General features: G+C 49.7%; 1 protein-coding gene across 7 annotated transcripts in view; it reads left to right on the top strand.

Annotated features, from left to right (window-relative positions):
- Positions 1-3,068: 3,068 nt before the first annotated feature.
- The window catches only part of LOC105695648 (serine/threonine-protein kinase tousled-like 2), a 54,741-nt gene continuing 43,040 nt past the window's right edge, over positions 3,069-14,769 (top strand). For 3 of the 7 annotated variants that reach the window (XM_023434644.1, XM_012417405.2, XM_012417400.2), the window contains exons 1-3: positions 3,069-4,056; positions 4,389-5,005; positions 13,066-13,169. In XM_023434644.1, coding sequence (XP_023290412.1) covers positions 4,975-5,005; positions 13,066-13,169 — 135 coding nt within the window. In that variant the 5' untranslated portion in view covers positions 3,069-4,056; positions 4,389-4,974. The remainder of the gene's footprint in view (positions 4,057-4,388; positions 5,006-13,065; positions 13,170-14,769) is intronic. The other 4 variants (XM_012417403.2, XM_012417402.2, XM_012417401.2 and 1 more) reach the window with 4 other exon arrangements.

The raw sequence follows: 14,769 nt of genomic DNA, 5'->3' as shown, positions 1-14,769 counted from the left end.
ATGTAGCTGCTCTCTTCCATGGACCGCAGTTCTGAGCGTATAAAGGGTAAGTCTGTTTACAGTAAAAACAATTGATCGATGCGCGAACGGATGACCGTACATAGATATATGGCAGAAATGAAAGTAAAATGGTAACGCGGAAACGACTTCGCGGAACGCGAAGCATTAATATCATCTCAAGGTCGTTTTGGTTCTCATTCGAGGAAACGCTTCGGAGATGACCAATCTTTTTCGTGGCTCCGACTCGTTAATCCGTAATTCGCCAGTGGGAACGAAGCGTTTATCGATTCTCGGCTCTTCTCGCCGAGCTTTGAGGCGCATTCGGGTTTACGGAGTTCCCGGCCATCTTGTGGCAAATCCCCGCATCGATACTCCAGCTATTAGCGAAATTGAATCCGTACTTTCGCTGCCCTCTTTCTGCTTCCTCTCCCGATTAATAGCTCCTTCCCTGCAACACACAGCGATCGGTTGAAAAAAGACTTCGCGTCACGTTTCTCAAAATTACCCAATCATACCGGCTCTAACGGAAAGTCTCGTCGAATGTATACCCACGGTCCGAAGAAGCCGCAAACCTTCGTGACGCGTACGATCGATCGCCCGTTGAGGAGCGTATAACTGCGGTAAAAAGTACGTCATCGTCTTGCGAAGTGCAGCATGTATTTTACTATCCAGCAATTCGATCCTATCTAGGAAGAGGAAGATAACAACGTTCTTACGGAGCTCTACGACGAGTCTCGTTCCTCGGCGGGAAAACAAGATGGCGGCGCTCTTCCAAGACCGGTACCGAGGGTATCGGTATTCACTCAGGAAATCATGGATTTTAACGCTCGAAATTCACGTGGAAATCGTTGATAATCTGTCACTGTCACAATTTTAAGGCCGAACGTCACTCGTTACCAAATCGCATTGTTGTCTATCATATGAAATCAAAGGCAATCGGCTCTCAAAGAAGGAAATTGTTTTCACTGATTTGAATGACTGAAGTGAATAGCCCCTTGATCGGGGCTCAGCGATTCGACGTCATGTCTGGTTATATCCTGTCGAATTTTTGGCCTGGAAATAAAAACGTTATAGAGGGTTAGATTATCCCCGATCTCGAGCAGGGGCGCGTTTCAAGGACGTCGTGGACTCAATCGGTGCGAAGTTCACCGATAACGAAGATCTCTTTCCTCCGAGTTCGGAGACAAGATGGCGGCTGTCGGAGAGACTCTCGCCGAGCCGCGGAGTTTATCAATAGTCCTCGGATGGTAGCGCTTACGTCGCACCGTTAATAATAACCCGTCTCGCCGAACGGCTAAGTGTTCAGAGCTCTGTACGCGGTTACCGCAGCTTCGGAAAAGAAAACGCCCCGGTCTTATGCGTCTTATTACGCGGTGGCGGGCGAAGGGGTTAGGGGCGGGTCGGGGCGGAGGCGAAACGCATTAGCGTAGGGACACGCTCTCTCCGAGTGAGGTTAGGTTGCCCACAAGGGGCGTTCGATTGCGAGTCTACATGTTGCGACCGGTAGACGAGAAGGGTTGAGTCCACGGTTAAATCGGCGGGCGGCGGCCATTTTGCGACGCCATATTGAAATATGCTAAACGGATGTCTATCGATGATCCGCTATATAAATTAAATTTATATTCAGATTGATGCATCTACATTTATTTATTTATACACATACGTACATTCCTATATAATAAACGAGTTCCATTAGTCAGTTCACATGCACAGTTCCGAAGTACCCTCAATCGTGTCACCGTGCCACGCGTCCCATAATTCCTGCGTGCATTACGTATCGCGTACAGGGTAAAAGATTTCGGAAGTGTTTCACCTCGCCTTTAAAGGGATGAATAATTCATGCCCGGATTTCGACGGCCCCAGGCCCCGTCTTTCGACGGCCCTGCCGTTATGTAGATGGCGCGGATGTGTATTCAATTCGGCGCGAGGATTCTCCGTGCTTACCCCGTCAATCCGAGTATACGCGTGCATTAACACCTGAAAAGAAAATACGACGACGTCAGGGCAATCGGGAAGGAACAAGACTTTCAGCGGTTGGAATAATTCCTCCCTCTGCGTAGATAATTTCCTCAACGACATTTCCGGCTGAAACGTCCATTGGATAAGCATCGGCGGAAATCGTTTCGAAATCGAAAGGTGAAAAGATTCGCATCCGCGGCCGGATCGGTTTCCGTAGACGCGAGAGTAGTCGTTGCGCCGTGAAGTGTGCATAGAACGTAGTTCGGGGTACTCGACGCGAAGATCGTGCAATGACGCGTCATTCGAGGTTTTTCACGTAAAATACTTAAGGAAAGTAAAATACCTAATAAATTCCACGATAAAAATGACGATCCGAGTTTTCCATACATTCCATATAAAATGTCGAATTCCAACCATATCAGGAATAGGAAGTGCAAAAACATAACGTCTCATACCCACCTAATTTACATAACGTATGAAACTTGTAAAGTAAGGTACCTAGTAATTTATCATAAAAACGTACGTAAATTACCTAGGGTATTTTACCTACCCAACCCTGCACTCGACACTCGGCTAACCCGCGGTCTCGACGGCGCGGCGGTTCGGGACCTCGGCGCTCTCGCTCCGGTGGCGCCCTCCACGCCCCGCGACCGAAATTCCCTCGACTCGCACCGGCCACCGCGTTTTGCCGACAAGCTGTAACCTCGTTATTCCGGGACGAAGAAAAAGAGCGAGAGAGTAGAAGTGAGGCGGGAGCGCCGTGCGCAGGAGCGAGAGGGGCGATCGGATAGGCGACCGCAGAAGCGCGAGCTAGAGAGAGCGAGAGAGAGAGGGAGCGAGAGGGGGCGACCGGTGCTCCCGGGGGAGCGAGAGAGACGGAGCGGCCGCAGGGGCGCGCGCTCGCTTTCTCTGTCTCGCCTGCGGTAAAGGAGACGCTGGAGAGAGAAAGAGAGAGAGGGACCGAGGGCTCGCCGTGTCCGTGGCGGGCCGTGCGTGTTAGTCGGTCCGTTCGCAAGGATTCCGCGCGGCCGCTGGTGTCCCTCGTGGCTGGTCCGTTCCGTGTTCCGCGCGTCGTAGCCGCCGCGGCGCGCCGTGTCGCGTCTGGGCACGTCAGGAGTTGCAGGAGTCGCGGCACGACTCGCGGCCGCCTCGGAGAAACGCGCTCCTCGGAGTCTCTCGCGGCTTTGGAACGTCGAGTCGATCGAGTTGCGTGCGTCGTCACCGATTACGTGCGGGATTGCGTCGCTGCGCCGAAGAGTGGCCCGTACGAGGGCGAGGAGAGCTCGGTGTTTCGGCCCGACGCCGCCGCCACGCCGTAAACTCTCGGCCGAGCTCGAGCGAGCGAGCCGAGAGAGGAAATCCCCTATATCGATTCGCACGGTAACCTCAAACTTCGGTGCCAAGTGTGGGCTGGGAAAGAGGAGAGAGAGAGAGAGAGAGAGAGGAAGGGAGTGGAAAGGGGCGGAGAGGGGCGAAAGAGAGGATTCGGGCAGACGGCAGAGCGCATCGCCGCGGAGGGAAACCCTCGCCCTTGGCGAGGCCCACCCGAGACGACGGCCCGGCTCCGAGACCACGGACGATCGCTCCGTATCAAACCGCCGTCGTTACCGCCATTTTCGACACTCCGCGGACGACAGGTACATCCGTCGGTCACTCGCGAGGCTCTCCTTGCCCTTTCGCATCCCCGTGCCGACTGCGGGGAGGCTCCTTTGTTTTTCGGCCTCCTCGGCCGAGCCCGACACCGGGACGACGTAACCTCTCCTTGGGATTCGAGGGGCATCCTTTTGCCCTCCCCGGGTGCGCACCTCGACGTACCCTGGCCAGGATGATCGAGTACCTTGTGCCTGGCTGAGCCCTCATGCTCAGGGAGTCTTCCAGGGTGTGTGGCAGACCATGGGCTCAGGTCTTGGGCTTTCAAAATTCCTGCGGAGGAGCTGACTTCGAGAGGAACCCTGTGGAGCGAGCCATTGATGATCCTTGTCGATCGTTGGAATTGGTGGAGTGCGGAGTAAATTGAACGAGACATAAGGTAGAGCGTGCCCAAGGCAGAGGGTTTGGAATCGTGAGCCTTGCTCGATGTTTAGATCAATTGAGCAGGTAAGGGTTTAATCTCTACTGGGTGCGAGAAAAGGGGTCATTGGTATTGTCGATTAAAGGAATGGAGTTCAGATTTAATGGGAATCGGAACCGGTTGGGGGTGCTTTGAATATGAACTTTGTAGAGATGAGCAGTTGCCTTGGGTTCGGTCTTTTTAAAAATCTAAAAATTAACGCTTAGAATCCTGTAGTTTTCAATATATATATTATAGGATTTATGGAAAACGGAGGAAAGAGAGAATTAGAAATGAAATGCATTATCTGGATAAAACAAATTTGTCTATACTTTTCACTCTATTGAGGTTATTTAAACATTTTTTTTATATTCTTTAGGCTTTCCAAAGTCTTGGACTTGGCTCGACGTTCGGATCAAAAAGGCTTCCATTATTGAGGTTCATGGAGTTTATGAACTTCAAAGATTGGCTATTTCAAGTGATTTTTAAAGAGACTTTAATTGTGTCCGCTCGACACATAATTCATATGAATCCCAAGGAGCGTTACTCGTTCTTTCCCAATGACATGTGATAAGAGGCTGTACATTGAGGGGCTCGATGAAATTCGCCAAAACTCTTGAGATCTCTCTTACGAAAGTGTTCGGGAATCCATGCTTGTCAAGAAGTATCCTCTACCTGCGGTATCGTGTCAACCTTCGTGCTCTTAAAATATCGTGCAGTCCCGTTGTCTTTTAATTTTAGTTCAGTGTTCCTCAAATGACGGAGTGGAGTGAGTTCGCCAAAGAGTCAATTGTGTCCATAAAAGTGTAACACGGTTGAAAATGCTTCTTACATACGAAAAGCTTACGAGAAGTGCATCGTGGCTGGACCTATTCGAGAAGAGGAGCTTCTTTGTGATATAACTAAACACACTTGGATATTGGTGTAAATGTCCTGGTGCCAACATTGCAGATGGATAAACAGGGATGACTGAAAATTGCTGGAACTCTGGTGGTGGTAAGTTATCTTTCCTTCACCTTATATCCCAATATTCGATAGCGCTGTATAAATTGTAAAAATGGACAGCAGATATCATAAATCTACCATCAAAGCAAATGAACATTTTTTTCGCACAAGCAAGCATGATTTGGAGGATGCAGAAATAATTTCACAGAAGTACCAGTATTATTTAATGTAAAAAAAGCATGTTAGTTCCGGCACATCAATAAGTAAATCAATTTTCTTCGTTAATATACTTCCTTATTAATTGTCTAAAAAATCCAAAACACATACAAAAATGACGAATAAGGCTAACATTAGCAGAGACAGAGTTTTGAGGTTTTTATCTTGCTTGATAATCTTATCTCGGTTGAGCTTGCAGTTATTTTTCTTTTTCCACGGCTCCAATTTTATGTGGCAAGGCAGGCTAAGAAATGTCACGGATACTTCAATCACTGTTAATGATTTATATCAGTATTGGGAAATGTGGAAAAATAAAAATGAGATAAATTACTTGGAAGGAAAAGGGCAAATAATGAAATCATTCAGTGGCGAAAAATTAATGAAGTGGCAGTGATTCGATATATTATTCAAAAAGTTTCATTATCAAGTTTTAAAGAAGTCAATTATACATGCTGCACCTAGACCTAATGATATCATCAGCCTCGAATTAAAAGCAGATTAGAACCCATTTATTTGAAGTACCTAGGGAATGGGACAGCCATTTTTCTCTCCTATTATTTCTCCTTTACTACAATCTTCATTACAATGTTTGATCACTTATTTGAAGTACAGTGGAAAATATGTTAACAACCAATTCCCCATAGAATCAGGATTTTATTTGAAATAAATCTCAGCTGAGATGAAATATGTTTCTTCCAACATATCAATTTTTTTTTTTTGTTAAACAGTCTGGAAAAACTCGTTGATGGTCCAGGACATATTATTATGTGCTATTTTATTTGCAAGACCACATTACATATGCATACTTAACGCACACATATCTCCTTCCCTAATTATTCCAATTAGACGTTAGTTAAATGTTCTGACATTTGAATCCGACTGGCAGTGGGATAGTTAATGGATAAAAATAAGGAAGATAAATACGTTTGTATTACCGATTGCCTAAGTCACAAAAGAAGCATCAATTATTATATCCGATTTAATTCTAGGAGACAAATACGACGTTGCGTAACCTTATTATGCAAACCTACCCGTAGAACTGTGTCACTTTTAATTTAACTGGTATTCTTCAAGACCGTTAAGCAATCATTTCCACCGATATAAACGCCTTTCCGATCCTCTCCCTTCGTCGCGGCCCTTCTACGAGACATGAAAATCCCCTTAAAGTCCTTTCCCCGGAAACTCTGGAATCGGCGCAGGGGGAAGAAAGAGCCAGGATAATAATGGCACGCATTTCCCCATTCGTTACGTGGACGTTAAAACGGACTTTTGTTACGACGCGAAAGTTTCGATCCTCCGGTTAATTTCCATCGGCTCGCCGGGGCTCGCGTCCAGCCGGGCTCCGTTTCCCCTGGAACTCGGCGCGCCATAGGTTATTTCCCCCGGGCCGATCGACCGGTTGACGGACAGCTGATCCGGGGGAAATGCCTCCGCGCGATCCGGCAACGCCGCGTTCAACTCCCGGGGTCCGCTCGGAGAAAAAGTTCGCGAGCGGGGTTTAGCACACGCCACGAATTCCGCTCGCACAATGCACGCCATGTACACCGAGTCGGCCGACGACCGGCTTCTCTCGCTGGTCGAGCTTTTCCTCCGATTCGACCAATTTCTCCAATGAATCCGATCGGCTTGGGCGGATGATTTCTCGGAGTCGGCCAGTGGGAGCCTTCGACGCCCTCGAAACTTTCCGGCCTGGAGGCCCCCCCCGACTCCTTCGCAAAAGGCCCCCCCTCGTTCGAAATCGATTCGCGACCCTTCCGCCGCCGCTGGCGTCGACTTTGTCTTAATTTAAATAAAATCTAACGAGGTGTCTTGTTCGCCCGATCGGAAACGATGTCTCGACGGGTCGCTGGGAGTGCCGTTTAACGGCCGAGCGCGCTAACCGCGATTAGCGCGGAATTCCTAAACTGCGATCAGTTGATCTCGGGTTGGTTAAACTCGCGTCGGACCGTTAGTTAGATTAACCGAAGATTGAAATCCGTGGTTAGGTATTTGTAACTTCATCGAGCGTTAAGTGACCCTTAAGCGGGGATTTTGACTCGAGTTATTGGACAAACGGCTCTGTATTAGGCGATGCAGCGATTATTTACGGTTTACTCGGATCGGTTCGACGGTAACGTCGTCTTCTTTGTTTTAAACAGCACGCAGTAGACGCGGTTTTGTTCTCCTCGGCCGTCCCGTTACGGAAATTGGAACGAATCCAACGGTGTCTAATGGGCCTCGTATAATAATCTTGTCCGGCGCGTTACGAAATTACTAACCCGGTGTATGAAAGCGGGACGTGATGTTCCGATCACCTTGGACTTACCGCGACGTGTTATCGCTCGACCGAGCCTCCGAATAACGTCCAGGACCTGTTTACGCAAAATATTTACACGTAGCTCGTTTCGAGTGCGTTCCCGGAGCTGGAGGTCGGGGGGTGACAACGCGTATACCGAATTGCATAAAAAAGTATTAAAAAAAAAGAAAAAAAAAAACCAAGAAGCATAGTTGACCGAAACAAATATATCCATTCCTGCCGAAATTTCATTCGCTCAATCCGACGTCTCCGTTGAACGAATCCGATCGCAGGATTTTGAATTTCGCAGCGCATAATAATTCTTCGAGTCAACCAGCATTGTTTTTTTTTTCTTCTTTTTTGATCCTTTATTTCTCAGTGTAACGCCCCTGCTAACTTCGTATCTTTGCCCTTGAAAAAATAAGAAGAAAAAAAATAAAAAGGGTATACATAAAAACGGGGGAATAAAAATATTGAAGAATTAACCCCGGCACAGGGCCGGCCTAACCAGAGGGGCTTCGGGAGTCTCGAGTGGCGCGTGCCCCCCGAAGGCTTAATTACTTGTTGCCCGACCGGCGGCCAAGGAACACCCTCGAGCTTGGACTAGCGAACCCCAGGGTGCGAGCGATCACGCCGTCAGAAAAATATTCTCGAGCCGTCCTCCTAGCGACGGCGGGTCTCGCCGGTTAACCTCGCCGAAGTGCGACAACGGGAATGGAGAGTGATAGAGGGGGGGAAGAGAGAGGGAGTCGTCTTCGATCTCCGTCGCACGGATTCGCCTCCTCCGAGTCCCGCCGCGCCGTCCCCTCGGTTCCTTTTTGTCTCGCGTGGCCGCCCCTTCCCCTCGTCACCACCCCCGCGCCCTCCCCCTTAGCCCTTGCCCTTTACTCCGTCTCTCTCTCTCGACCCGCCACCTCGCCATCTGTCCGTCTCTCTCCCTCCCACACTCTCTCGCTGTAATGCCGCTAAAACGCAAGCGAGTATCGATTTGCAGTTTCCCCGACTGTTTTTGACTCGGCGATGTAATGCAGGGCTCTCTCTTTCTCTCTCTCTCTTTCTCCGTCTCTCCCCTTCTCTCTTCAGCCGGCGCTCGAACACGTCGCGGGACAATGCAGAGAGGGCGACGATCGAATCGTCTTAATGAACGGACTTCCGTGGATATAACCTCTATTTTGGTCTTTGTTGTTTTCTTATTTCTCTATTTAATGCGTATGAATAAATTTGATTAATCGAGGTGATATGAAAGCGTCACGCAAGCACACACCAAACTGTTCTCGCAAACAGGGTGCACCGAATAATTTGAAACTTCGGCACGTGATTATGGAGGCCCTAAGGAAGAACGCGGCGCTCATGAAATTTCATTTCTCCAACCGAAGTTTTGCATGTATCTTAGAGTAGAACCAAGGACACGTATTTTTGCTTGAACAATGGAATTTCATGAGCGTCGCGGTCTTCCTTAGGGCCACCATAACCACGCGTTGAAGTTTCCAACGATTCGGCGCACCCAGTTTGGAGATAAGTCTTATAAATATTTTGACCCTTTATGTATGTAGAATGATCCTTTCATATCACCTTAGTGGAGGGATGGGAGGGAGCGGGCGGCGATGTTCGACTTTTCAATCGAGAGATGTATCCCGTTTGTTTTTGCATGCGATTTACTCCCGAACGGCGTCGTTTCAGAAGGCTGACCGCAAGGGAGTGCGGTCCCCTCTTATTAGAGACACGCAGTCGCCGTGGCGCAAGTGTTATGCTATAGTTAAAGTCTGCCGTTTCGAGGAGCTCCGCCGGCGAGTGCGGCGCCACTCCGCGGCGGCCGGCTGCGGCTTCGGACCGCGTTATCGAAGGTATAAGTCGCGAATCCATTACGTTGCGCGGACGCGCTTAACCCGAGGAACGACGCAGGGTACAGTAGACCCCCGTATAGCGGGGTCTCACTAAGCGCGGCGCGTCGACGCGGCCGAAGTTGAGCACAATTACAAGACGGTCCTTTATCCCTTTTTACCACGTGAATATCATGAAGCCCCAAAGAAGACTCCGACGTTCGTAGATATTTCGTTAAAAATGTATAAATGTTTCATTAACGATCCTTCGGAGGCCACTTTCGTTTCATTCTAAACGCAGCTTTTATTGGTTTTTCATCCTTGATTAGATACGCGCGCAGTGGGACAGCCCCCCCCACGAGGCGACTGGCAGTTTCCTGGTTTTGACTGGAACACCATGTGTGTCCTAACACCTCCGTGATTCTAGCGATCGGGATAAGCACGCGATACGCAGAAAGCGATCGGTAGCGACGACGAGACGCCCGCTTAGCACCGGCTCTTATTACGAGAGCCAGATATACATTGTAATGACATCACTGCGACATGAGGGTATTGCGTGGATCGATTCGCCTTAATAGGATCTACTTTACTGGATCTATATAGGCGTCGGCCTAACCTTCGCGTGCGAATTTCACCCATGGACGTGTAGGATGTATGGACCTCGAATGCCCAATGACGCTGATGTTCTTGGGACTGCAATGAGAATTAGACTGGGGTGCTTTTTTCTCGGTGTACGGCCATGATTTCATCGCATCGGTGTACAGTGGTTGCGCGAAGAGGTTAGGAACACACGGTCTCGCGGCATTCGGGGAGAAATAACGAAAGCCAGTTGGTAAACGCGTTCATTCGGCCTCTTTTGGGTCTCCTCGGTATGGAAATTAATCGGGCCCACCCCGCAGGGGCGTAGAAGGGGACGAGGCCTGACCTCGTTCGGCTCGGCGACGCGCGAGTAGTTTTACGCGCCGAAGACGCCCGAAGGACGATGCCGATCGGATCGAACGCGCCCGATGGTACCTTCGGCCGAACTCGGACGCGCTCGGGGTTCCGATTCGTCTCCCGGGCTCCAGCGGAAAGTGGCCACGCCCATTGGGCTACGCGGAAACGGGAGGATCGCCCGGCGCTTCCCGGAACCCTCTGACGCGCACGTTACTGCGCAGTGCTAAACCAACGAGTTTGGTCAGGTTAGGTCGAACCGATTCGGCGTCGCCGAAAGCTACGTCCCGATCTCCCTATCTCTCTCTATCTCTTCCGCCCTCCCGTCCTTCGAGGTTAGGACGCGGCGGGACGTTTTAAGGCGCCATGCAAACGCTAGGTGAAATTCGGACAAATATGGCCGACTCGACCCAAGAGGAGCAACTTGGGTCGGCCCGTCTCCATGACCGATCTTACGAGGCGGCCTTGACATTCTCCTCGACATTCCGCCTGGCCATAAAGAGCCGGCAATGGATGCACTTTTACCCTCGCATGCGGAACGAATCCTCGGCCGAAGTTTTTCGCCGCCGCGGGAGACGCGTAAGCCCGGCGTCCCACTGAGCGCGGCCCGGCAACGCGTCGGGGATGAAGAACAAAGGGAAAATGCACGGAAGTGACGCTAGGAATTACATGTAATTCCGAAGTATCGTATATTCTCGACGCGTTTGGTGGACCTCAATTATGATCGATTCGTTGATCGACATCGACCGTTCGGTACCAAACGACGATTTTTTTCACGATGTCATTTTCGAAGGTATGAAATTGCCGGGTGACTCTTTTTATCTTCTTTAGAAATTTCTGGGTCGGGCCTACGCGTCGGGAATGAAAAACCAATTGAAAATGCAGGGAGGTGACGTGAGAAATTAAACATCATTCGGAATTGTCGTCTATTTTCGACGCGTTCGGTGGGACTCCGATTTGATCTATTCGTTGATCGATTTCGAGCGTTCGGTACCAAAGGACCGATTATTTACGATGCAATTATCGAAGGTATGAAATCGCTGGGCGACTCGTTTAAATTCTTTAGAAATTCCTGTTTTGGGAATTATTGCAAGCGGGAGGCTTCATCGCGCGCCTCTCGATCGGAATGGAAATCACGGCAGCACTTTTTCCGCCTCCGGGCTGAGAGCGGTATTTTAAGTGCCCCCGTTAATTCAGGACTGGGGGAGTTGATTTTTGTTTTGGGGAATTGGCCGGAAAATGGAGGCCCGTGACCGGTCAATTCGGCGGGGTATTGATTTCCGAGCTAAGCGCAAGATGGAGGTCAAAGGGTCGCATGCGGTTTCCGCGAGGGACGCATTCCGCTGGTCCCTCGATTTACGTTGTTTCTCCTGTTTTTTTTTCCCTCTCAACTCCGTTTTAATCCCCGCGGTTTTCCGTAATCCTAGAGGACTCTCGAAGAAGCGGCCGCGATTTTACGGAGGTCTGGATCAATCGGGATCAATTTATCGATCCTTCATTATTCCTGGACCATCCAGTGATGAACGCTACGAGGATGGGGATGAAACAACTCCGAGATAAGAGATCGCATCGTACCAAAATTATGTTAATTCAAAAAGTAATTATTCGGCTCGAATCAACTCTAATAAATAGAATGGAAAGTTTATTCGGGGCTGCGACAATTTAATTCGGCTTATCCGTATCAAGTAATTATTCTTTAGAATTAACGAAATATTTCTCTGGGTCAATGAAATCTTTTCTTCAGGGATGCGAGATTTCGCGACCGTGCTAAAATGAGACCGGTTAATCATTTCGAGTGCACTCAGAGACACTCCGTTGCTACGTCTACGTATTTTTCTGACCGTCTAGATAAGGAGAAATCTCGGGCCGAGATAAGCGGGAAATTTCCAGGGAAATTCAGGGTTTTCACTTTCGCGCCAGACCAAGATGGACGGCCGCGGTCATCGCGACGTCGGTGCAATTTCTGCACGCGCAAGACCGATCTTACTCATCACCGGGGGCTGCGCTTGGTGCAGTCGAATCTTCGGTCGCCGGACCCGGGAATTCCATGTCCGAAAATATCCAGTCGGCGGGATTTCACGGAAGCGACCGATGGTGGAATCGCGGTACGCGTTTACCACCTTCGGCGGAGGGGCGGTCATATTGGGATGTCACGGAGGCATGTTTAAAAAAGAAAAAAAGAGAAAAAAAAAGATAGATCGAAAGCGAGAACAAATTCTGCGTCGCGGCGAAATTAGTCCTCACGAGAGCGCGCGAGAAAGTACTCGTTACAGTAGGTTGGGAAGACTAATAATATGACCAATCATAACACGTAAAAATTGTAACAGGCCTCATAATTTAACATTTTTTATAGCTTGAAAACGTGCCGATAAGGGGCTGTGTGAACCTGAAATCCAGTTTGAGGCACAAACAAAATTAACAGGCTTATTCGAATGTTTGTCATGTTGTTTTGTTTGACATTTTTTTTTTTTTACAAAAACCAGAGCTGTTTAAAAAGATAAATTCCGAAATCGTGAAAATTTCGATTTTTCAAATCTAATGGGTTTTCCGAATTTGTTGATATTTTTTTAACAACTCTGGTTTTTGTAAAAAAAATTGCACAATCAAAACTCAACATAGCAGAAACGTCTACATCACCTATACATTCCAATAAGCCTGTTAATTTTGTTTGTGCCGCAAACGATATGCCCAACTAGTTTCAGGGGATAATTCGATTAATATAATAAAAGGCGTTAAAATCAATTACAGAACGGAAACTACAAAGAGAAAGCGTTACAATTGGCCTCGGTGTCCCTTATAGGTTAAGATCATTTATCGGGTGCATGATTTATAGGGACGCCCTTGCGGCAGGTGTGAATAAACGACAGTGTGGACATGTGTTGCAGGCGCTGGCGTCAAGATGGAGCACTTTCAGGCCACCCTGGACCCCAGGAAGCAGGAGTTACTCGAGGCCCGCTTTCTCGGAGCGAGGGTGAGTAGCGCAATCGGTATGACTATCTCTCCGTCTCCCTCGCGCTTACCGCCGCCCCAGTAGGTCCGTCCTCCTCCCTCTCGGGTCCGCCCCCACCACCCAGCGGAGCCGCGCGCGCATTTCCGATCGGTCCCCGCGGCGAGCCAATCGGGACGCGGCGTTAGACCCGGCGCGGCGGCGCGCGTTGAGGCAGGTCGGGCTCTCCGCGAGCCGTCCCCGTAACCGGGAGGAAAGGTTCACGGTGAAAGTCAGCCAATTACGAAACGCTTCCATTGGATCGCCGCAGAAAAAGACGCGGCCCGTTCTCTGTCGGGTCTCCGCCGGCCATTGAGGCTGGCCGCCTCCATCTTGGCCGTTGGTTTCGCCCCCGAAATTCGACCCTCCGCATTTCCTCCAAAGAATCTTTATCGGCTCCTCGAAGCTATCGCCGTTAATTCGACCGCGCACACGGAGAATTCACTCGTCTATTCCACTTATGGTAATTGGATTAATTTTATGAATTTCCATGCAAAGTTTCGACTCGTATCGACGCCTATTCCGGGATATAGAAGATGCCTTTCGTTTTTTTTCTTTGTTCTTTTTTTAATTTTTTTTTATTTTTTTTTAGTCGGGATTCGGCCCTGAGAAGTTCGAAAGGGAATAAAAGGAGAGGTGAAACCAGGGTCTTGATGGTCGTCCGCGAGAGACCCTCCCCTTTCGTCATCGGCGTGCGGTCGTTGCGGTTTTCGAGGTTAGGTGGCGCCGCGAGACGCGTGTCGGGCGGAGCGCTGGCCGCTCTAACCTCACTTTATCCCGAGAGATGCCCACCGCGGCCTGGTGGCATCCTCCGGCTCTCGCAGCTGCGTCGGATCGCGGCGTTTCCGGAGTCGCGCGGATATTTCTGCCGGGTTCCCCCGTGGTGTACAGTGGGCCGCGATAAAGCGCGCCGGGACTCCAGACGTCTTCCGTTGTCGGAGCCCCCGGGCCGGGTTACGTCCCTCGCGACTTTCTCCGCCGTTAATTTAGCCGGAAACCAACGAATCCGGCTAGGCGGCGTTAAAAACACCAACCTAGATAATTACCCGACCGCTGTTATTTCCTGTTTTGCCGCATTGACGGTTACGCCAACGAGGCCCCGTTACCTGGTCAAACCGAAAACATTTCAGACTTCCGGAGAATCATTCTATGAGCGATTACTCCAACCATAGGAATCGACGTTTATCGGGTAAACATCCCCGATTCGCGATAATTGCCATTGTATAACCCCGTCCCGGTCCACCGAGCATTTCCGAGCGGCGATTCCCGGGCTACCGGAACGTCTCCCGGATTATTCCCCGGCGTACAGTCCGGGGCAATAACCCTCCCCGTGACCCACTTCTCTTCGGCCGGATCTTTCTCGAGGTCTCTCTTTTCTTTTCCACCGCACAAAACTCTCGCCGCCTTCTCGGGGGAATCGGGCATACTCGGCGCGTATTTCGAGCCGCCTAATATTAGACGTGGATTAATCTAAGGGACAGGTGAATAAACCGTCGCGAGCTAAGTAGACGGCCGAAATTAACCTTTTCAAGGCTCCCGCCGTCACTTGGGCGACGATCGAGATTTTTCCTCCTCTTTATTTTTC

The sequence above is a fragment of the Orussus abietinus genome, unplaced genomic scaffold, assembly GCF_000612105.2.
Source record: "Orussus abietinus isolate OABI.00-Male unplaced genomic scaffold, Oabi_2.0 scaffold4, whole genome shotgun sequence".
Classification (NCBI taxonomy): Eukaryota; Metazoa; Arthropoda; class Insecta; order Hymenoptera; family Orussidae; genus Orussus; species Orussus abietinus.
The sequence above is the reverse complement of the archived record's forward strand: the minus strand, read 5'-3'. Positions and strand labels throughout refer to the sequence as shown.